General features: G+C 41.3%; 1 protein-coding gene and 1 long non-coding RNA gene across 12 annotated transcripts in view; one reads left to right on the forward strand and one right to left on the reverse strand.

The window, feature by feature from the left end:
* ATP10D (ATPase phospholipid transporting 10D (putative)) overlaps window positions 1–12,541 on the reverse strand; it is a 50,872-nt gene extending 38,331 nt beyond the window's left edge. For 3 of the 11 annotated variants that reach the window (XM_068942965.1, XM_068942963.1, XM_068942954.1), the window contains exons 1-6: window positions 12,154–12,273; window positions 6,344–6,440; window positions 6,196–6,228; window positions 4,927–5,098; window positions 2,780–3,088; window positions 1,804–1,998 (exon numbers count right to left, since the gene is read on the reverse strand). In XM_068942965.1, coding sequence (XP_068799066.1) covers window positions 1,804–1,998; window positions 2,780–3,048 — 464 coding nt within the window. In that variant the 5' untranslated portion in view covers window positions 3,049–3,088; window positions 4,927–5,098; window positions 6,196–6,228; window positions 6,344–6,440; window positions 12,154–12,273. Of the gene's footprint in view, window positions 1–1,803; window positions 1,999–2,779; window positions 3,089–4,850; window positions 5,099–6,195; window positions 6,229–6,343; window positions 6,441–7,863; window positions 7,968–12,153; window positions 12,274–12,480 lie in introns of those variants that run through there. The other 8 variants (XM_068942955.1, XM_068942956.1, XM_068942957.1 and 5 more) reach the window with 8 other exon arrangements.
* LOC138067223 (uncharacterized) lies at window positions 12,481–17,878 on the forward strand. Its single transcript, XR_011141068.1, has 3 exons — window positions 12,481–12,613; window positions 12,851–13,007; window positions 14,639–17,878. It is a non-coding gene; the product is annotated as an uncharacterized lncRNA (long non-coding RNA).
* Window positions 17,879–23,415: the final 5,537 nt, after the last annotated feature.

Genomic DNA, 23,415 nt, shown 5'->3' on the forward strand with positions numbered 1-23,415 from the left:
GTGAAATTGGTATTTATTACGAACATTAACTTTCTATAACAGCGAGGCTCATGAGTTCAAGAAGCGAGGACCACCGGTCTTCCTCAAAATGTTTAATGCACTTCATCTTCAGATATCAATAGGTGGCCCACCAATTTTTAAGATGACAACAATTGCTTAGTTATGTTGAGATAACAAGAACAACCATTACAGTGTGAACTTGTCTCAGTAGCTATGTAGAGTGCCAGTATCTAATGTATAGGTAAAACTACACCAAGACAACATGCACAAGGTATAAAACATGTCAAGATGAAAAAATATGATAAGAAAATAACTGGAAATTGTATTCAACAATATTTTGTTCTTCAGCAGATTTAGAATTGATATGAATATGCTTGATTAAACACATGCACTGGAAGAGTCATTCAAATTTCTAAGTGATTCTTATTGAACCGATTAAGAAATACTGAATCCGAATGTGAGATTAATTAAAGTTTAAGACAAATTGGCTCATACACAATGAACAATCACTTCTGTACCAGTACGCTTTAATTCTCCTAAACCATGCCTCCAAATTTATTTTTAAATCCAAATTATACCATATAAAATAATTCATAATGAAGAAATTAAGAAGAAAAATAAGTTACACAAACTACATATTTACAGCACAAGACGACATTTTTACAGCTGACTAATATGGGCACTGGTTATTTCACAACGTTTTTGAGGAAGAAACCAAGACAGAAAAGAAACCAGTTCTGTTTCATTGACATTGATATGGGATTGCACAAAGAGTCACTAACACAAAGAGCAATCGGGAATATAGATATTGGATGCTCCAGCTTTCTGGCACTGGATTTTTTCAGGGTACTTGACACAATTCGTAGCAGAACTAATCCAGCCTCTCTCCTAAGCCTTCTTTGCAGACATGAAAAAGATAGAACTTCTCTTTCCTAATAGCGCAATTATTTTCTTGTTTCAAGCTCATATTTTTATAGGTTGAATAAAACATTCCTGGGAAAGCTGCTGCAAATATTAGGCATTTGTGTTTGAAAAAAAAAAAACAAACCTATTTATTTTCTCTTTGATTCTATAACACGATAGTCCAAATTATTTCTAATTATGAACTAGCTCTTAAAATACCAACGGAGCATGCCAAATACCAGAAACTAGAGATCACGTCTTCTGAGTAACATCTCGTTTAAAGGTGTCGAGAGGATGGGGCCAGACTCTTCTCTGCAGTCTGGCACTGTGCAAGAGACACTAACATCTGTACCAAACTATGTGATACATTCAAATTAAAATAATCTTATTCTGTTTGGTGAAATTTTATTTCATGATGAGTATATCCTGACAGCATTAATGAACTTCACTAATATAAAATGATAAACTAGTAACCCTTGGATTTCTATAACTCCTACAGTGATTTTTAAGGAATTAAAAATATGTCTCTCAAAACAAATGCTGCGTCTGTACAAAAAAAATCGAACTAGTCAGACTATCTTGGTTCATACAGTACAAACTCATCCATCAACACTCTTGCTTCAACTAAATTATTTCTGTGAAGTTTATATTACTGTGATATCCATTTAGCTAAACTGGTGTTCTAGACTCAACTAGGCAAGTCCCTGAGTAACCTGATCTAATTAGACCTGCTGTGAGCACAGGGTTGGACTAGATGACCTCCAGAGGCTCCTTCCAACCAAAATTTCTGAGATTCTATGAGAATTCAGAAAGTAAACCAGAAGATTTTTCAACAGCTTTTCCACATATGCTCATAATCAACTTTAATAACAGTAAATCAAAAAGATTGTTGTCCCTTACCTGCTATACACTTTGGTTAGTAAGTTGTTTATCTGCTTATCCATTTTGTATTTTGAGTAATCTTCCAGACCATCCTTCACGGCAATAATTGTGAGAACCACTACTAGAGGTAGCATTGTAATTTCTTTCTGGAAGGCTTCCACCATAGGAACCCAGTTTAGAACAACTAGAAATAGGAAATATAAATTGGCAACTCTGAAACAAAGAAGAAACATAGAAGTTAGCTATGCTAGCAGAGAATCACCCTTACTCCCTCACTCAATGCTATACAGAGACTTAAGTCGGCACTAATTCCTCTCTTCCCTACCTCATTTACAATTTAAGAACAAAGTATCTGCAGTACTGATTTCAGTCTCCAGTCAATGTATTCGGCTGGATGGTTGCTGACTATGCATAATCAGAAGATGCACAAACCAAGGATTTTCCTGTGTTTCCCACCCTGCCACCAGGTCCACACATGTCTCCCAGTGAGGTCTTTGGTGAACTTGAACTCTCTAAATTTCCAGGACTTTTAACCTGAATTTTATTATCTCCTGGGGGAAGTAACAGATTTTCAAGAGGGAGCCATCCTGCTACCTTCCATGCATAACTTCCAAATCAGCAGTCCTCCAAGCAGAAGGAGGAAGAAGAAACAGGCCACAGAGTAAGAAGCGACAGAAGGGAAGGAATACGTTCGGAGGCAATGAGCTGAAAATCCTACTGCAGATTGCGCTGTGGCGGTCCTTTAAGAAGGAGGAGTATTTCAATAACCCAAAGAGTTGAATGGAGGGCAATCACATAAGCTATGGAGAAAAGAATTAGCCCAAGACTGATACTCAAGAGACTTTGGCCAAATAATGAATCTTTTCCGAAGTGACAGGCAAGTCAGGAAAGGAGAATAATTTTAAAAATACTCATCTACATATTAACACACGCATACAAATAAAAGGATTCCACTTCAGAAGAATTCCACATTCAAAATACAACAGGTCATTACCTGTGAAATTGTTCAAATAAATTTCGCGGTATGAAATTCCATACGGTATACTTAGTAGTCCGTATTCTGTTGTTCACGTACAGCTTTGATACCTTTTCATACTCTTCCTTGAAACGTCCCAGACAAGGTATCACTATCCTATGTTTGCCGATGGTTTTTGATGACTGATAGCACTGGTTACTTGAATTGCTGCTGTTGCTACCTTCTCTGCCTTCTGCAGATATCAGTCGCTGCCAACGGTATCGGGCCCAGCGGATAGGATCTGCCATTGTGCCTGAAAGGTTCTGTAACCCAAGGAGTGTTCTCTATCTAGAAACATGTTAAAATAAGGCAAGTTACGTAACATTCTGAAAAAGCTTTTTAACTAAGAAGTCAAAGTCACAGTTTTGAAGAAGCCTAGGAAAAAAGTCATTTATATATATTTTGATTTTTTTTAAAAAAAACAGACAGTGAATAGCTTATGTGAGGTTAGGAGCTTCTGCTTCAGTGGTCCAGTGGTCTTCACATAAGCTGAATTTATCTTAATCTCACCCTCCCTTTCATGATCTTAAAGTTTGATTACTTTGTTCAAAAGGCACAGTATTTTTCTAAGTGTTTTATAAAAGAAAACAAATCTGACTCCAATATTCTCTGCTATTGATTACAGACTTGGGTTAATTTTTTCCAATAGCGAGCTTTCATTTTGCTATTTACAATACCAGAGGCACAAAACAATATAGTTTAAATTCATACTGATTTCTGAAGTTGTATGGACCTACTAAAGCAGGCACTGTAGCTGCACTTGAGGCTTGTGAAATTCAAATGAGAATATTATGCAAGATTATATAAAGACTGCTAAAGTGAATGATATTAGCAGTCTAATTAGGTCTCGATAAATTAGGTCTAGATAAAAATGTCTATTACTAGGGAGAGTTTTTAATTTTTATTTCTTCCTTGTCCTATTATCAGTGTCTCCCAAGCGTCCATCTTTAGCATGAATCAGACAGGGTGTGTTGATTAGCTGCATTTTTGCTTGAAATGATCATTCTTTTCCCAAGAGCAGAAATCTGACATATCTCTATGTATTCCGTATGTCCATAATATCCCTGTGAAAAACATAAGCAAGTAAACGGCATAAGATTTGTCAACATGACACGCGAGCCAGGTATTTGCAAGTCTGAGCTGTGGTTTTGTTAGAGTTCAATCGTGTTTGTTTACATAAGCCTATCAAACAGAAGCATCTGATGCAAGTGATTTATGAGACCAGAGGAAGAAGCAAAAATAAAGAAACTCATGCTCAAAGTAAACTGCCAGCGCTAATGAGAATTCAAAGGGTTTATATGGCAGATCCTATTCGCTCAGCGAAAATTATACAGGTAAAATACTCTATGCAACTAAAGCACCTTTAAAAGTCTGAGAATAACGTTACCAATAACATGCAAATAAAGATGGGAAGAGAGTTGAGAATGGGGAAAAACATAACAGATTCCTGACATATTGCAAAATATTTGAGATAAGCTGACAAATTTCAAACCCCCCTAAACTCAGGTAGCTAACTCCTCCCGGCTTTCATAATTTACTAGCTTTTGTAGCATGTCATACACGGTGATCTTAGCTTAAGGACCAAAAAAAGCAGTACTGGATATTTTAAAGCGATAGCATGTTACGCCAGAATTTCTTACCACTGGATCAGGAGCCAAAGGTTTAAACCACATACGCAATGCTGCTGAAGAGCAGTCACTCCTGACTGCACGTGCATCCTGACTCCTGACGCAGCTCCAAAACCACTGCCCCACCCTTCCTCATCCTGCTTCAGACAGGCAGCGCTTAAGAAGGATTCCTTCGGAACAAGGAGCTTCAGGCTCAGTTGCACGCAGTACGTATTTCAGCTAACATTTCCAGTACTTTATTGTAATAACTTTTAAGAAAACTAAGGAGATTATGTGGACAAAAGATAACTGAAGCATAACCACCACCACCAGGCCACACTGGAAACACTCTATGAGAGAAAATAAGTAACCCTCTACAGTCAGAAAGGAGAACCAGAAATAAACAAGGATCTGGCATTCTTTCAAAATACCCTCCAACTTACCTGGCGTTTGACTGAACTGCTTTTACAAACGATTTTTTAAAAATCATTTGCATCTCCATTTTAAAGTAAGACTTACAAGGTTTCAAACTTCAGACATTTTTGCATTTCTTCCTTCTTTTGATGGTTTTTCTTCTTCTTCCTCATTAAAGTGGGAACACAAAATAAAGAGCGCCTCTCCTTGGTTAGTTAGAAGGAGGTGAAAAGGAGATTCCTCAACTTCGTGTTAGAGATCGAGAAGGATGAAGATGCTGAAGATTAAACAAAAGTAAAGTTGTAAATAGTTTTTCTAAGAAATCCCTTCTCTTAAAACACTATTTGTATCTCTTAACTTGTGATGTCATTTTTCATTGCACACTGTTGAGCTCTCCAGCTTAACCTGAATTTGAAGTAGCAACGTAAAAAGGAAGGTGTTTCTTAAAACACTGGCAAAAGACCCACAAAAAGACAGTGAGTCACTTTCAAAGATATGCGAGAGACAGAGCTCAACTCTCAAGCATCACTAAAAAAATGGAGTAGGTGTATGTTTAAAAAAAAATGTAGAATAATTTTCATGTACTTGAAAATAGGGAAGACTAAATGATCAGAGTCTAAGTGTGAGGAAATGCCTCATAAGCCAGGTTCTGCTCTCATTTTCACACTGTGCAATTAGAAAACACTACCTGAAATTGCTAAATAACCACACTGATTTAGAGTTATTCCTTCTATATCTTACATGCCAAAAAGGTAAGTTTTTGTAGCAAGTGCGCTAACGTCACATGATTATGACGAAATATGGAAGGGAACTGTCTGATATTGGACATATTTGCTTTCGCTCTACCTCAGTTCCCTCATACACTTATTACTTCTTCATATAAAGCACTCTTGAGATATCCCAATGGAAAACTGGAAAAAGTAAACATGGTTAGCACGCAATACCTGTTTGTAAAATCCTTGTAAAAGCAAGGCACATCAGTGTCATTTTTACCACGGGACAGATATCAGTATACACCATCCACGTCTGACCATCCTGCATCACTATAAACAGAATTTTTTAACAACTCTTCCCCCAGTGAGACTGCTGTGAAATCCCCTGTATTTTTTAAATGGTGCGTATCCTGCAAGAAGAACCCTTCATAAAGCTCACTAAAAACACGTTTGTATGCACATCTCGTGGCAAAAAGTTCCTTTTCTTTGCCCACCACCTGCCTTCCCCTGCCTAACTCTTTCAAGTTCCAGTTTGGTGAAGTTTTAGCTTCACATCTGTCGCAAGCTTTCACTCCAAGCTTTTCTGCAGGGAGACTGAGCTGAGACTAAGAATTACTGAGTTCCAGTTATATGATTGTGTAGCCTTTGGCAAATCACTGACCTTGCCTGTACCAGATTCTTTTCTGGAGACTACCTGCAAGAGAGATACCAGGATAATTTAGTCAGTATTTGTAGTGCTTTGGAACCGTACCTTACTATTATGTTGTTGTTGTTTGCTTGCATGTCATGTGAAGTTCCCTACCACTTACCGTGGCTTCTCTTGACCGCTTCCTCCCTTCTCCTGACAACATCGTTCTTCTGCTGTGATCTCCGAAGAGCTAGCCCTCATTCTTCTTCCAGAAAACTCTTTGGTAAATACACTCAGTAAGTGACATTTCAACAAGAATGTTCCCCAGATCTTTTGCCCATGCATGTATATGGTGTTTGTTTCTATCCTGTGCCGACTCAGGCACAGGCTTTGGACATCAGGCACAGGAGGCCATTTGTGTCCTCTGGGTCTCTTTCCAGTTATCAATTCTTGGCAAACAGAAATGCTATCAATAAAATTTCTTACCTGAAATATTTCTACAGAACTTAAAGGGAAGAGACTCAGACAATGCATCTCCCTAGCAGCCACCACTTTTCTTAACTCTCTATCTGGGAATACCTCAGGATGTTCTGACAGTCTGAGGTTCTGGGGTAACCAAAGTGGACAAAACCCACTAACCCAGAAGGAGCTGACACTACATAGAAAGCTACAGACAAGTGGATCAGCGCTTATTCACACAAAGTCCCACTTAAACCTCTTATTTAGCCAGTGCTACCACATAGGCTCACTAGCACTTGCGTCACCTTACAACTTCAGTATGCCGACAAAACTACACAGGCTAAATGTTAAAAATGCCTCCTCATCAACTTTGAAAATTCAGAAGCTATTAGATAACTGGTAAGTTTAAAGGAACCATGGCCTAAAGATTAATTTATACTCTGAAAAGCAAACAGTTCTCTTCTCCTAAGGTTTGCTGCTTTCTCTGTAACACACAGTTTCACAGGGTGGTAACAAGTCTTTGCAAGCTAACCTGAATCTGCACAGAGCCACCTGAACATGCCAAATGGATCTGGGTAAGAGGCTTGTGCTGCCAATTTCTGGGGCAAACAGCCAACAACCTGCAGGAATCAAAATTTCAGTTCTGGGAGGAATGTGTGGTTGCTTCCAAGTCAGATGTTTACATGTCCATAAAGGGGATGCTAAGTAATCTTTTATTAAGAGCAGAAGGCAGATGTGACCGTGAAAAGTGCAAGGCTATGGCAATACCTTGCCAACCAATCCTGTCGACAAAGTCAGATTTAGCAGGGGGTATCCTGAAAGCCTGCAAGCTCTGAAATGCCTTACCGTGGCAAGAGACTTTTTGTGGTTGTGAGGAAGTTAAACTAGTCATCAGAAGCTCCTCACAACTGAGAAACAATTAGCAGGGGGCATTAAAACCCAGGAAGTGCCAAGCCCTGACACAAGGTCAATGACAAGGTAATTTAATGGTAAACTGTATATGCAGTAGTGCCAGTTAATGTGCTACACTGTGGGAGCAGCACATAAAAGTGTAAATAATCTCCTCCATATGGGTGAAGTTATTTAGAATACAAATCATATTCTGTACCTACAGACACAGCTGAATCATATACTACCCTATTTTAGGTTTAAAAGTCAAGGCTGAATCCTGTATTTCAGGTATAGACAAACAGTTTCAAAATAAAATTGAGTGACTGCTGGAAAGCTATGGTTTGTACAAACCTTTTATAGCCTCTTCTCCATCCTGCTTCATCAGAAATTCTCTTCTATATACCCTGTTCTCATCGCATATGCCAGGTCAGCCTCTCAAAACCGGAAAATAAAACCTTTCAGAAAAAGGTTTGGAAAAGAAAATCGCACTCTTATGACTGTCTTTTCTCACAAATGTATCTTAAGCTGATTGTCATACAGCATTTAATCACTGCAGATCCTTCAATATGTGTAAAAATCCGAGTGTTCATTTCACAGTAAGACTAAGGCGTGGGCTATGTTAGAAAAGTTATACTGGTGTTCATATGATACAAAGGGATGTAACTTCTGCATTCCATACAGGCTCTGTACAATGAATATAATTATACCAGTTGCTTATTTTGCTTCCCATGCTTAGCAAGCAATTTTAGAGAAACTAAAACTGCTGTTTTTTAATTACGCTGATTTCTTCAAGGGGCCAAAACTCTCTTGTGCAGACAAGACCTAAGTTACTCATCCAAATATATGCAGGAAGTGTCTGTTACAGCAAGAAACTGTACTGGAGTTCCCAAAATCCTAAGTTAGGTCTCTGATCAGTGACTTGCCCTATTCTTCTGGTTTTCTAAGTCACCTACGTTAACAGCTCTTCAGGAGTTCTAATCATTCTCAAGGCATCCAAGAGGGGCTTTCAGGTCTAACACTCGACGGTTTTTTAAAGGGTTTGGGGAAGGAGGCTTATACGTATGGTTACAAAAAGAGCACAACTCCAAACCCGAAAAATCCTCTGCAGCTCACTTTCAGTGAACACTAGATTTGATTGTATTTGTTAAGACCTTCTGATTTTAAACAGATCTTTCAGTCAACAGTGAAAGTCAGAGATGTCAATGACAAAGCTGTGGGCTGAACGTCGGCTAGTTAATCTAGATATTAACATCAGTAAGTACTGTACAGTGAGCACAGATTTCTGTGAAGGACTCCAAGCACTTAAGCAGACTTACTGGTTCATGTCAAGACCTGTAGCGGTGCAGCTTCCCTGCTTTTTGGCCAACCAGATTAAACCTACCTCAAGATTACTGCAGTCACGCCTACCAAAAGCATATCTAAAATATGAGCCGCTTACATACAGCCTTCCTATTTTTAAGAGGCTGAAACAACAGCTCCAAGAGATGCGATGTGCCCATATATTTCAGAGGGATGGTAATGCTAAAGCTGACAACACCTTAACTGTCAATGCTAACTACTTCCCTGCTATTCAGTTTCGCGGCATGTCTGTTGTGTTGACTTAGTGTATTTTTGCCATATGTTCAGCAACAACTGCTGTACGTGACCGTTCCTACTTTCTACCAGTAAAGCATCTTCCTCATATACTGTCCAGCTGCAAATGACAGCGCTGTTTAAAAAGCTTGCTATGGTTTGGCTATTTCTGGTTTGCTGCTTCCTTGGTATTTTAAGATTCAAGTTTGCCATGGTAAGATCCTTCAGAGAGGTAGTTCTGAGGGTCAGAATCAAACTAAGGAGCTCTCTCTGGTTCTTCAGGTTTCAGTCTCATGAAATCCTTTGGGTCAGTTCCATTTATTTTGATACCACTGCTTCCGTACTTGCCTTCCTTGCTTCTCTCTCCTCTCACTATCTTTTTACTTCTCCTCCTCCAGTAGTGTTTGTTATATTTAGGCCTAAAATTAGCCTCAGACCATGCAGACTTTACTCAATATTACATGACACTGATTTCAACTCTTAGCTGCCCAAGAAAGGCATTGTATATCATCTCTGTACTTGGAACACAATTAATGTGGCAGCAGAAATTAAGCCAGTTTTATGAATATACTAAGCAGCATATCAGTATATATTGACAGTTCCTGGCTTTATATGGGGTAGATGAGGCTTTTCATAGTTGAAACAGAAACCACAACTAGGAGTGATACAGGTGGTCATCAGCCACAACACTGTTCAACAGAATTCAGGACAGTAGTGAATATAATTTTCCAGTGCTGCAATGGTTTTCTGACAATCCTGACTCTTCTATTACATCAGGAATACAATCAGACATTTGTCATAGAACAGTAAAACCTGTCTCCTGGTTGAGGATACTTCTGACAGGAATAACCTGTGAATCTACTTTAACCACTACGCAGCTACTAAAGCAACACTATAAAACATACCTCTTGAGAGGATAATTTCAGACCTGAAAAACAGTAGCATCCTAGAGCAGCTCACAGCTCAACTACAAATGTGTAGCCTTAAAAGTCTTATTATTAAAAATGAAGCCAAAAGATAGAGGAACCTAAAACAGAATGCAGGGGGTTAAGAACGCTCAAATTCTGATCCTAACAACTTCAACACCATTTAAGATACTAAGGCATAAGACACTACAGGTGCAGCTCCATAAGCAGCCGAACAGATCTAACAGCTGATGCTAAAAGGAGCAGGTCCTGCTCCTAGACTTGTCCCCTCCTTTGTAATGGCTCTGGTACTTCCTGAACTTGCACTGAAGCTGATTCAGTTCCCTGCTGCAGAAGACCTTTTGCTAATCTAACAGCAACAAAATTTGTAGGTATATACCTGATCCAGGTTACAACTATAAAAGTACTTGAGCTGGCACAGGCAGATGGGACAGGAACCTCAGATTAGAGTGAGTTTTTTTGAGTACTTACGTAAGGCGCTCAGTCCTGATTTTGGCCTAACTTTCATTAGGAAAATAAATCAGCTGTGGACATAGCCTTTGAAATCCAGACCATCCACAGTAGTAGCAATTAACAAAAGAACGTGTTCCTTGCCTGTCTCTCCTAGCTTTTGCTCCTGCGAATAGTATCCCTCCACACAGGCTGAGAGTATAGATTCAGCCTAAAATGATGGCTTGGCACCAGTCTGGGGAGCATGCAAAGTTTCTAAGAGAATTAAATTCCAGTCTCTCTTTCACAGGCTTCCACCCTGATCTTGGGGAAATCACTTTGTGCCTCTTTGCTGCAAACCATCACCTATGAAAACACAGATAAGACACTGTTTCTTCACAGTGATAATGCGAAGACAAATATCTTTTTAAATAAGATGTTTCCCAATACTATAGTCATTGCTGAGATGTAAGTACCCTTTAAGTATTATTATAGTATGAAAATAGTAGTAACATTAATATAAAAATCACATTCTTCTTCAGTAGCTCCTCTTCTGACAGAACAATCATTTCCCTTTAAGAACTCTGCTTTTTCTTTCACACCCTTGTGAACATCTTTTCATTTCTAAGCCTAGCAATTATTATTGTGGCCTAATCCTGTAACACTGTGTGCACACATGCACCCTGCTGTGCCTTCCTGAAGCTTCAGGGATTTCAGTGTGACCTTATACAGACCTAGGTCTACTTCCTCACTATAAATCCGTGCTTCCTGTACACTATGGAAAAGCTTACACCCCTTCCCTCAGTCACTGTCATGAACTATTAAAATGTCCTTCACAAAGGTTTTTGTTTCTGGAGTCAAGGTTTTAATTACTTTTTCTGGTCTGCTTCCAGTGAAGCTCAGCTGATGAGATTAATACAAACAGGGATGACCTCAAGGCCCAGGTCACACTTAAAAATGAAGTGGCGCCAACCACCCTGTCCCACTGTCCACTACGGTTTACATAACATTCAGCATTAATAAGCGCCAAGGACAGGGAACTGCGATGGGGCTGTGAGCGAGGGCGGCTCTGCGGTAAGGGCCCTCACCTGGACCAGGCCTTGCCCTTCCAAAATGTCCGCCACAGCCAGGCGGCTGGAAGGGCGGCCAAACGCCGCCACTTCACACACCCAAATCCGGTTCTGACAGGAAAACCGAGAGGTCAAATACGATGCGCTGTGGGTTGGTTTTTTTTTTTTTTTTGTGGTTGCTTTTAATAAACAGCGTGCTCTCTGCCCCGTTCAGGCTGAAGGGCAACACCTTCCCGTTAAAGTTCGCCGTTCACGGTGCAGCCCCCTGCCAGGCTGGCGAGGGGCCTCGACGGCCTGTGCCCCCCTCCGCCGCTCGCCTCGCCTGTTCGCCGTTGCGCCCTGGCCGCGCAGGCGGCGGAGCGGCGCCCCGGCCCCGGGCCGCGCCCTGAGGCGCCGGCCCCCAGCCCCGCTGCTCTGCTCTGGGCTCGCTTGTGCCCCACAGCCATGCGCTACGCCGGTGAAGCGCGGCGGCGGCGCGCTCCCTCTCACGGGCTCCCGGTGAACGAGCGCGCATCTCCGCTACGAGCACAACGGCCGACCCGCCCCCCGCGGCCGCACGCCTCCTTCCCCGGCCCGGCCCGGCCCGGCCCGCGCGGCTCGCCCTGCGCAGTATGGCGGGGAGCGAGGCACCACTGCAGGCTTACCCGTTGCACCGCGCACATCCCAGCCTCGTGGCCGCGGCCCCGCCGCTCTCGCTCCCTCTCCGCGGCCGCGCCGCCTCTCCGCCCCGGCCCCCCGCGGCCTCCCTCGGCGGCGGCGCCGCGGCCCGCCCCCGCTCCCGCCCCGTGCCCTTCACCGCTGGCTTTCGCTGCCCCCCCCGCCCCGCCTTGCCGCTGCCCCTCGGCTCCCCTCTTCCCCGCTCGTCAGCGGGAACGGGCGGGCGCAGAGCTTGGCGGCCCTGCTGGAGCCCGGCCCAGGGTGCGCGGTGACCCTCGAGCAGCAGCACCTGCCTCGCTGGCCCAGGGCCTCACCGGGGCTCCGGCAACGGGGAGGAAGTTCAGCTCGTTGCCGTGTAGGCAAGGGCTCTGAGAGCTGCCTTCGTGAGCGCCTACGCTCTTAGTGAGATCAGGTGTTGCTCTTTCCCCCCGCTGATTAAAAAACCAGGTACACGTCGCAACTAAGGACTGCGCACAGTCACAGAGCAGTGCCCCCACCTTGCGGGTTCCCCGGCATTTCTGCATCCGTCTTTCTCCTCCCCGACTCAGCACAGACCATGCTCAGAAAGCAGAGTTTTCAAAGTGAAAAATAAAGAGAGCCACTTCAGGAACCGCTTCTGATGCATCGCTGTCGATCCAGAGATCAGTTATCGTTTAAAGGCTTTTTTTCTTGACCCCTTGGCAGGTGGAAGCCGTGGTGGGAATGCTGCTGTGACAGAGCCTGAAGCCTTGGAAGGCTTGTCCAGGACATGATGCTCTTTATCTTTTGCCAGGACTGTCTGGCACCGAAGGCAGCTCGGCCTGTCTAAACGTCAAGGTTTCTAATCACCGGGCTAAGCAAGGTAAGCAAACACAGTCTCTTATTTTCTAAGAAGTAAGCCTCTGGCTATTGAGAAACTGCCCTAATTATCTTAAACGGATCACTGGCTTATCCCTGGCATCAGGAACCTCAGTGAGTTAAGCCTTATCAATAACTCTTTTTGAAGCCCAACCCTGTCCTTTTTGCTCTTCTTGCTTGTGGGACTGTTCTTCAAGGCAGCCCCTCACAAAGAAATCACAAGGCCTTTTACACAAAGGTGACAGGATTCCTCCTCTAAGACCATCTTCTGCTGAAAAAGGAAGAAGAAACAAAGTTATTTGCAAACCCTTTTGTCCACATTGAAGTGGGTAGGCGTTTCCAGTACTTCTCCAATATCAACACTGACTTTCTAACAGAGAGCAAGGAGGGCCATGCTGAGCAGTGGTTGCAGGTTGTGTTCTTCCTGCCGTGTGTGGTGTGGCTTTCCTGGTTCTTCTGTGTTTTAGCACATTCTGCCTCCCTGACCGCACTTTAGTTATTTTTCAGTGAATGGCACCTGGCAGTCTGCTCTTTGAACTGCCCATATGGCTAGCAGGAATTTCAAACCATGCTAGCATGTAAAAAGGGAATAAAAATACATCTAGATGAAGGAAGTTCATAACTGCAGCCTCAAAATTATGCAGGTTTGCTCTGGCCAGGAAAGATAAGGTGCTCTTTTGTTTCCTTGGCAGGATCTTCCATCTTTGCTGGCTCAGGCGCTGTAGGAAAGCGGACACATCTCTGGGGAAGACATAGTGAGCTGTTGCAAGACACAGGGTAGTGTTATGGGTTACCAAATTGATTTATTGGAATTTTCAGTTTAGCAGAGGTTTGAGAAAGAAGAGAACATTACAAAGCTTTTAACAAAGCAGCCGCCTCTCCTATAATCACATCAGAGCTGTAAATAATTCGTATGCAGAGTCCCACATTTCCCCAGCCATATTTTTTCAGGCATGTCACCCCACGCTGTAAGCTTATGAGTGCAGAAGGAATCCTTGTATGCCTAGCAATGATGCTTGCCTCAGCTTGGCCTGCACTCATGTGCAGTGCAAAAATACCTGACCAGACCATGTGTGAGCTAGCTGGGCTTCCCAAAGAGCATAGGTGCCTTAGTGCAGCACTCTGTGCAGTTTGATTCCGTTTGCTGCAGCAGGGTATATGAACTGTTCTAAGAGGTAGGTCTGGCTGGTGGGTAAGAGGCTTTACTGGTGTTCCAGGTACCTGACCATTACATTGCCATTACATGTGTATGTTTTCACTTTTACCCAGCAGATGTTGCACAGTGGTACAAATGATATGGGTCTCAAAGCATGCAAAGCCACCTTCCAGCATCCTTAAAGCATAATTGAACTGTCCTCTCCCAAGTATCACATGGAAGAGTACGTGCGAAGAAGATTGATAGGGACACCAGAGATAACGCTGGGTTCAGAAATCTCAGTGATAACTCGTCTGTGTGGAGGGAATAACATGCATTGTCATCCACACAGATGAATCTCTTATTTCCAGTGCAATCTGCAGGTGTCTTTCACATTGATTCTTGAACTGCTACATGAAGAGGGCAAACTATGGGCACATAAGAGCCATTGATGTCTCCAGCACAGTTGGGGAGCTTATTGGTCCTTCTGTGTTTTTCAGACTCTCTTTCCGTTCATGGTGCCATAGCTCTGCAGGCAGAAGCATGAACAGCTCACCCAGCTGTGCTCATGTTGGCACTGGTTGGGATGCATAAAAGAGAGGAACAGACATCATTGCAACTGTGTCAACTGAATGTGTTGACAGATTGGAAACACTTCCCCATGAGGACCTGGAAGGAAGAAAGGAGTTTGTCACAGGATGCCATCAAGCAGTTCCTAGAGCAGCTCAAGTTAATGAAATGGTAAGAACCTGGGTATGATTCTCCAGACATTCGAGTGCCAAATGCATGTAAACAGCAGAGCCAGTGGGAATTTGGCTTTATAGACAAAGATGATCATCGTTACTGCAGTGGGGAGGCTCGTAGACTGGCTTAGCATAAAGTGCATGAATAGCAGGACAGTGGATGTATCTGAGAGATCTGGTCTGTATTTGTAGTATAAATAGTGACATACAGTGATATACACTCTGCTTTAAATATCTATGAAGTCACAGTGGCATACTCATCAGAAATGACAGGCAGAAAGGGGCTTCCTTATCATGCAGTGATTTGATCAACTTTTTTCTCCTTAGCTCTACAGTAAACCCAGAAAATTAAACCTTAGTGGAGACTTCACCATAAAACTTTTTAAAATTGTATTGAATTATTTCTTCTATAAATGGTTTACAAGATCATTGGCTAAGTGCTGAATGTGTTCAGAGTCCTAATTGATGTTATATGTGAAACTCTATGTTTTGCCAGTGCAAGTTAAAGCTGCCCATTGTGTATATGCACTAAGGTAGTGTCTTACTACTAGATCCTGAGGTGCATTTCCCTGCAGGACCTCAGCCTATATAAGTAAATATTTTTGTGGGAACTTTCCTGAACGGTATCTTATGGATGCCCCTTGTTATTGCCAGCCTGCCATGTAATCTTATTCATAAACGGATTGAGCTTTATAGTGAAAGTAATTAGGTGTTTTGCTTGTATTATGCTATTAGAAAACTGTTCCAGAATATGGTTGCTGTGAGGGTTAAGAGTTATCTTCTAGCTTCCAAACAAAACCTCATGCCCATTTACTCTTACGCCAGCAGTGACCACTGGTTTAATGGTTTAAAAATTCTCTTCCTTCCTGGAGTTTATCCCTCCACCTTTGTTTTGCTGAAGTAAACGAGATAAGAACAAATTATACCAAGCTGAATGAAGGCTGAGTGAATTCTGAGTGAAGTGTCCACCCAAAGTGTAATGCAGTTTAACAAATCCATTCAGGCCTTAGTTAAAGTTAGATTAATTGGCGTGATTTAGCTTGTACAGACAAGTTTTAAAGGAGTAACTGACTGCAGTTTTCACTTGTGTTGTCCTCACACTTTACTTATTCAATTATGTTTAGCAGGTTGCAGAATGTCAGGAATCAGGAAGCTTGAGTTATATCCCTGTTCTGGAGGGCAGTGTGATGTAGCAGTTATTATCACTGATGTACCATTTACTGAGATAGCACTTAGTGTGGTTTGGCCATCATGCATGTTAGAACTTCCATCCTGGAAAGTCACTAAGCTGATAAGCTTTTTTCCTTTTAAGGGTTTGGATTCTGTTGCCAGTTCTGTAGGAAGTAACTGCGGGCTGGAATTTAGCAGGGAATCAGGAAGTCTTTCATTTTTAAGGGGCTCTGAAGTACCAGGACAGGCAGAAGGGCATCTTAAATGCGATCTCATCATCTCCCTGCAGCTCCTAATGCAGCAGGAATTAAATGAGAACATATGTCACTACATAACCCTTATCTTGGAGTTAATGCTTTCTACAATGCAGAAGCTGAATTAATAATCTGTCATGATGATCCACCTTCTAACAATCCAGGTTCACTACTCTGCTTAATTAACATGAGCCTATTGAATACGGAGATACAACGGTGTAGATCTAGAGGAACACACCATCTCATATTGCTACTTTTAGGCTGATGGGAAAGCGTATATGGCTGGGAAGTAGTACTAGTTGAGTGGAGTTAGAGAGAGGTGGTTTTGGTGCGCTTGGATAAATTGCTTTACCCCTTCTTTTTGTACAGTCCCTATGTACTGAGGTGTGGCAATTTCCCATGGCTAATCTTCAGCCTTATCTTATCTACAGCTGTAAACTTGTTATTAGCTTGTTTAAACTGCTTCGGGTCAATTGTGCGTTTGGAACACCTTTGATACGTAAACTGAGAGTACTTACGTGCCTTCCTTTTCATTGTATACATAAGCTAGGTACTCCTGTAAGTTATTTGACTTGTTGATTTTATCTGGGCCACAGAATAACCTTAATTCTCCATTTTTTCTTTTTTTTCTATGAAACAGCTCTGCATGCTAATAAAAAGAGCTGAGTCAGTCATATCAAATAAGCTATTAACTAAATGCTGCTTCTCTCTTTTTTTTCTGCTTGTGGAAAGTTTTTGTGTGGGTTATATTTTTTCTGAAGCTTTATTTCTATTCACCTTTTTTTACAGTTTTTCTAACTGTAATCTTTAATACTTGTGCTGAACAGATGACTCAGACTTGCTAAACAAAATTTGTGTTTCCCTGAGCATTTTTTACATAGTTACTTATGTCACAGCTCGTATACCTATTACTTTGACAAATAAAATAACTTGCAATTCAGCAGATGGATATGAAGGTGCCACTGGGGCTTTGATTCTCTCAGGTATTTCCCCCACAGTAAAATCCAAGGCTGCTTTTTCACAAGATGGCTAATCTAATTTTAGGAAGCCTAGTATCGGATCAAAAGTGTCATTGCCACAGGATACCACGCTGATAAAAACTCATTCTAATGGTTCACATGTACTTAAACATTTTTGAAGGGGAAACTTTGTCCCAGCAGACTTGATATCTGATCATCTCACCTTCAGTACATCTCACCTTCAGATCATCTCACAGTCAGTACAAGGCCAACATAAAGCACAAGTGTGGGTTTAGTTAACTTGGCGAAAATAATCTATAATACTTGGGTAGCCCATTAAAACGCAGATCTGAGATTGATTAATGAAAAACCATGGCCTTACTAAAGACAAGAGAGGTTTGTGCTTTCACAGATATCAGTAGGTCATGTTTAGCTTGGAAGGAAGCTTACTTTTAACTACTATATATGGCAATATTAGACAAATTTCTCTTGGTTAGGATTTTATGTCAGATAGCATTTTAGTTAACATATGGAAAAAACACATCCTATGTTCCAGTGAACAATTTTATATTTTCTGCTTATTTGCCTCCTACAGAGAGAGGACCTGGTTAGGAAAATTAGTACAGTTAAGATAATTTAAATTTTCTCTTTTGAGTCACCCAGGTTTTCTCCTGAAATATCCTCCAAACTGTGAAAGGAGAACTTCCTACTGCATTAGAGTGTGCCTTTTTACAGTAGCTTTTGGAAGAAAGAGTAGACCATATCTTCACTGTCCAGCAGGAGAAATTACCTGTTGAGCTCTTTCTTCAAACTACTCTGTGAAAGGCTACAATGGAACTTAAGTGATTTCCAACTTCTGATTTCGCTCCACAGTAACTCTAAAAACCAGCAAATCTGATCTCGGTTGCTCCACTGAAAATCAAGAACATCTCTTCTGATGCAAAAGCATTACACCAGTGTGAATCTGGTGTGAGTAAAATACTAGCTGAAGCAAGTGTCACCTACATAATGAGATTTACTTCCTCACTACAGAGACCCTATTTATAAATACACACTCTTTCGTACTTTATGAAAGTCTTGTGCTTGTGCATGAGCCAGAGGTATTTTGCACGTTTCAGCTGGTTGGAAATCAAGAACGTTTTTTTTTGTACCTAGAAAGAGAGATGATACATAGGCAAACTGAGATGCAACGGTTTATTGGCATGGCTCTCTTCATCATAAATGACTAAGCCATGAGAAAATTACATTTACCATTGGAAAGAAGAATGCAGTGTGTCTCTCTTGTTTTTGTATCTTTGTTAATTTGAGACAGTAGAGGCTAACAGCTAGGCTTTTTACTCTCAAAATGAAGAAAAAGGGGAACTGCAGTAATACAATTCAAAGCACAACTTGTCACAGGACTCTGGGTCACGCAGGTCATAATCAAAACTGCAGCACCAGTGCTCTAGTTAGCACAGTTTGAAAAGTTGGTAACTACAAGGAAGTTGTCTCTTAACAACTTTTAATGACTGCTTGCCAAAAGCTACTTCTCTAATTAATACATGACTATTTAACTGGACTTGTGAGAGGATGTCAATGCACGTTCAAATTATTTTTTCTGGCCTCCTTTTCCTCTGAAATGTAATGCTCATGAACAATACAAAGAAATACATGTGCCCTGTTTGATGTCATATTGCCATGTGTTTCCTAAGAAAGAAGAATTTCTACCATTCTGAACACATACCTGGCTTGCTGCCAGGGTCATACTTTTCCTAAAACACAGAAGAACGGCTGGTTCTGATCTGATATCAATTAAAGTTAATAAATATGATGATGTGAAGCCACAAACTTAATGGATTCCTACAACACCTGTAGGAGCAGTCAGATATTACCATCTTAATTTTGCAGGTGCTGAAACTCAGACGTAAGAAGATGAAGTGGGTTGTCTGTGGCTAGGAAATAATGTAGTGGCAAAGCTGAAATTTTTTGTTTATCCTAGTTCTGTGCTATGTTAGTCTCACAGACTGTCTTAAAATAAAGAAAAAGGGAACAGCTGTTGAATATCCCTCAAAAAAAAAAATGGTTATGTATGTAAAGTGTACTAACTGATTCCACTTTCCTGAAGCTGAGTACAGGTGTGGGTACCCAGGATTTGTTGTTTGATAGGAGTCTAGGAATGTCTTAGGTGAAATTTATTCAATTGTTATTTCCCATGGAAGAAAAATGAGCAAAGTAGGAGTCGGACGTGGAAATGTTGCCCCTCAGATATTATTTAGATACTCCAAAGAATTCCCCAGCCAGCATGATGTGCTGCCAAACTGGACACCCACTGACAAGCCTGAGGAAGCCCTAAATCTGTAGGTCATTTGTCTTGGAAGCAGTTTGGCTGTATTTACACTGAAAGGGATTTACTGGTAAAAGGGTACTGCGATGCTATACTGGCAAAAGCACTCTTAACATGGATGTAGCCATATCTACAAACCGTGCTTTTAGTTAGTCTGGTAAAATTACCTTCTATTTCATCAACTTAAAATATTATGTGATTAAAAATAAAACGTACAGTACCTATCGTAGTAGCTTTCAAATCTGAGGTCTATAGTAAATATATTCCATGAATTCCTTGTATGGATGAGGCGAGATGCACCAAGTGGTGTGTTTATTATTTTACGGATACTTTCTCCCTGCTGCTATTATGAAGTGTTGGTGCAACTTGTTATGCAGCATATTCCAGTGCCTACTAATTGGTGTTTACTAATAGTGCTAGGAGTCATCATAATCTACCTCCAGGGCATTTTCTTTTCTCTTATGTCCAGAGAATCCATTTTGAAAAGCACCAACACGTTACTAACATTCATTAACATTAAAACCTTAGGGTTAGGCTTGGAGAAGGAGAGGAAGATTTGGCTTATGGTTTTACTGCTTCTATCTTAAAAGTGATTATTAATTTTCTGTTGTTGTTGTTGTCATCGTCACTTTGCATTCCAACCATTACAGTCATTAGACCTGCACGATGACGAGCAGAATTTCAGTCCTGACGTATAACTGTTATTCAGTTCACCTAGAACTCTTACATAGGGAAAGAGGGAGGTAGAGTGATAAAAATGGAAACAACAGATTTTTCCTTATAAAAAGTGACCGGTGGGACTTGTGAGCATCCAGCCCCCGTTACTGACTCTGGTTTGTCTTGAGTTGTGAGCCTGCAGTGCTGTCGAAGTGCTAAACCATGAGCAGGGGGTAGTCAGGCAGATAGCAAGCAATACAAGGACAGTCCATCTGCTCCAACAGACAGTCCTTATTGTATATGTATACAAAGGCACAAAACTAAGTGTTGATGCATAGTCCCCATTAACAAGATCTCACCAGCAGTGGTAAGGTTTACCAAGACTCTGGAGACAGAATACTCCAGGGCACCCAGCAGAGGCAACTCTTTTAAGTTCAGGTATTCCCAAGTCCAAAGCGCTTATGGGGTCTTTGTGCTGGTCGTATTTTACAATATGTTTCAGTTCTTTGATGTTGGTAGTGCCACCACTTAACTCAGGGGTTGCTTTTCCTGTTTCAGCTGTACGATTCCTTTTTTAAGAAATGCTTCCAAGGACATTTTTCTCAGCTTTATGTCCTTCAGTTTTGCCTAAAGAGACTTGCATCACACAACAGCAGCTGCTCTTAAGCTGCTGCTTCTAAGGCATGGCATTGTTTAGTTGGAGCTTTATGTCATCTGCTATGGTTTATGGCTCAAGCCCTCTGCCGTCTCCCTGGCTTAGAGTAGGTGGCTTTTCTGGTCTAAGCTATTCCTCTTCCTCTGTCCTGCAGAATACTGTGTGTTAAATCAGCTACTGGCCCTTCCACTATCTCAGCAGAGCAGGTGTCAAGATGAACCCACCACAGATATTTAAAAATCTCATGATGTTAACTCTCTCAATTTAGAAAAATATCTCCAAGATCTTTCCCATCTGGTGCTTTAAAGTATGCTCAAAGAGTCTCCTGCAATAGTAGTTCCCCTCTGAAAATCTTGCAATACAGCAGAGCTGTTTTGAAGGATCCGTTTAGTATGTTCTTGTCTGTAAAAGGTGACATGGAGTTCTGTATATAAATGGCATGTCTCTAAGGTGGTGCTGAACAACAGAAGTGTCCCTCACACCTATTGCTAGCTCTTAAGTGCAGTCTGTTGAAAGGACTGAAGAACTGCAACAAAAAACAAGAGAATTTTGAATGAGAACTGAAAACAACAAAAATTGAGAAAGCCCCTCTTGTTACATCTCTCTATTGGGAAAAGTTAGAGAGTATAGAGATAAGTATAGAGATAAGAAATGGGCTGTGTCCTTGAATAATCAAGAGTCTTTGTGCCCATGAGGTAGGTTGTATACTCATAGATCTAACAGGGGGAGGCATACCTACCTCCTTCGTCATAGGATACAGTTTTGAAGAGGTGTGTGCGACTAATGAATCCTCAAGAGCTAAAGGTTTTGGAAAGCATGCCATGATAATTTTAATGAAGAATAAAAATTAGGATTTTGTCAAGTAAAGGGGATAGGGGAAAAAATGAAATGTTGGCATGAGTAGCCAAGAAGACCAAGAAACTGACGGCAAGATATGACTGTTCACTTGTGTTCATGGAATCCCCTCTGCCATCTTGGCAGTCTGTCCTTCATTATTAAGGGCTCAAACAGATTGATTTGTAAAGAGGAATATACAATTCATTACTCTTGTCTGATGTTCTATAGATAGACCAAGAGCAACAAGCATCAGGATATGCTTGGAGGCCAAAAAAATGCACTGTTGCCATAAAAATGGAAACATAGCGCATACAGCAAAGCAGGGCAGGTATTACAGCAGCAAGATTTTCTTTTCCCCTGGAAATATTTGAATGTTTGCTGAAAGAACAGTGAAAAATTACTTTAGTCTCATATAGCACTTTACATCTGTAGGTTTGCAAAGTATTTGTATCTGTATCCTTTTACAGAAACTGAGGCAGAGGAAAGTAAGTCACTTGCCTCCCTGAATGTCAACACTGTATTAGTGATATAGGCTGGACTCAAAGGTACATTAGGTAAATAAAGGTACAAAGGTAAATAAAGGTACATTACTTTCAATCTTCTTTGGTTGTAGTGCATCATTAGTATAAAAGAGCATGTTTATATATAAGCTTTTACAAAAGCTTTATAGACTCCTGGTTTAATAATCTAAGTGGTTCACTGATTGCTATTCATGTCTTAAGCTACAGTTTCAGGACCAATTTCAGCCAATCTAAGCGTGGGCTGCCAGAAGGGGCTACTTTTGTCATCTCCCTCAGTCCTAGACACAAGTTCCTAGTAATTATTTTCTGTCAAAAGTGGTGCTGTGATCCAATCTGGCTGAAATCTAACCTGGGAAAAAATAAATCAATACAAAAATAACTACGATTTTTCAGCCATGTCAGCCACAGGCGCACTAATGCTGACACGAGGGAGGGGGGATGGAAACAGAGCTGGAAATGGGTTAGAGGAACAGTGAGACCTTTTCCGTAGCAATATAGCTCATCTTGACCTGAACTGCAACCTCATGCTTCTTCTGCTTTTAAAAAGCTTTGCTGGCACCTCTGTGTTGCTAAAATACACAGTTATCTATTTATTTCTGTTGACATGCCAATTTAAGAGTTCCTTGTGGGACACAGTTATAGTGGTGTTCAGGTGCTCCCCTAACTGGACATGCTTAGAGCAATGTAGAACCCTTTTATGCTACTATAATATGAAGAGCCTTTGATTGTTAAATTATTTCTCAGCTTTTTAAATTATTGCCATTCCTCCAAAACAAGGACTACAAAAGGGTTCTTTTTAAAAGAGGTTAAATTACTGCATTTTAGCTTATGGGTTATCTGTGGAAGCAAGCAAACCCCTCTGAGTCAGCATCGATGTGCATAATATAACCAGAAGTTTCCTCCACAGTTCTTGTCACCCTGGGATCTCTTGTCTACCCTACTTCCCTTTCTACAACAGTTTCTCTGTCTCTGCTTTTATGGTTATTTGATGACTTACATGCAGCAGGGTGGGTTATTGCTGCTGTGGTACAGAAACATGAAAAGTTAGATCCAAATAATAGAAGTACACACGAACTCTGACCTGCCAAAGGCCAGCTGTGTGTGCTGTACTACTTTGTAATTGCAGATGGGCTCAGAGATACGGCATTAGCCAACCCA

Source organism: Struthio camelus, chromosome 4, assembly GCF_040807025.1.
Source record: "Struthio camelus isolate bStrCam1 chromosome 4, bStrCam1.hap1, whole genome shotgun sequence".
NCBI lineage: Eukaryota > Metazoa > Chordata > Aves > Struthioniformes > Struthionidae > Struthio > Struthio camelus.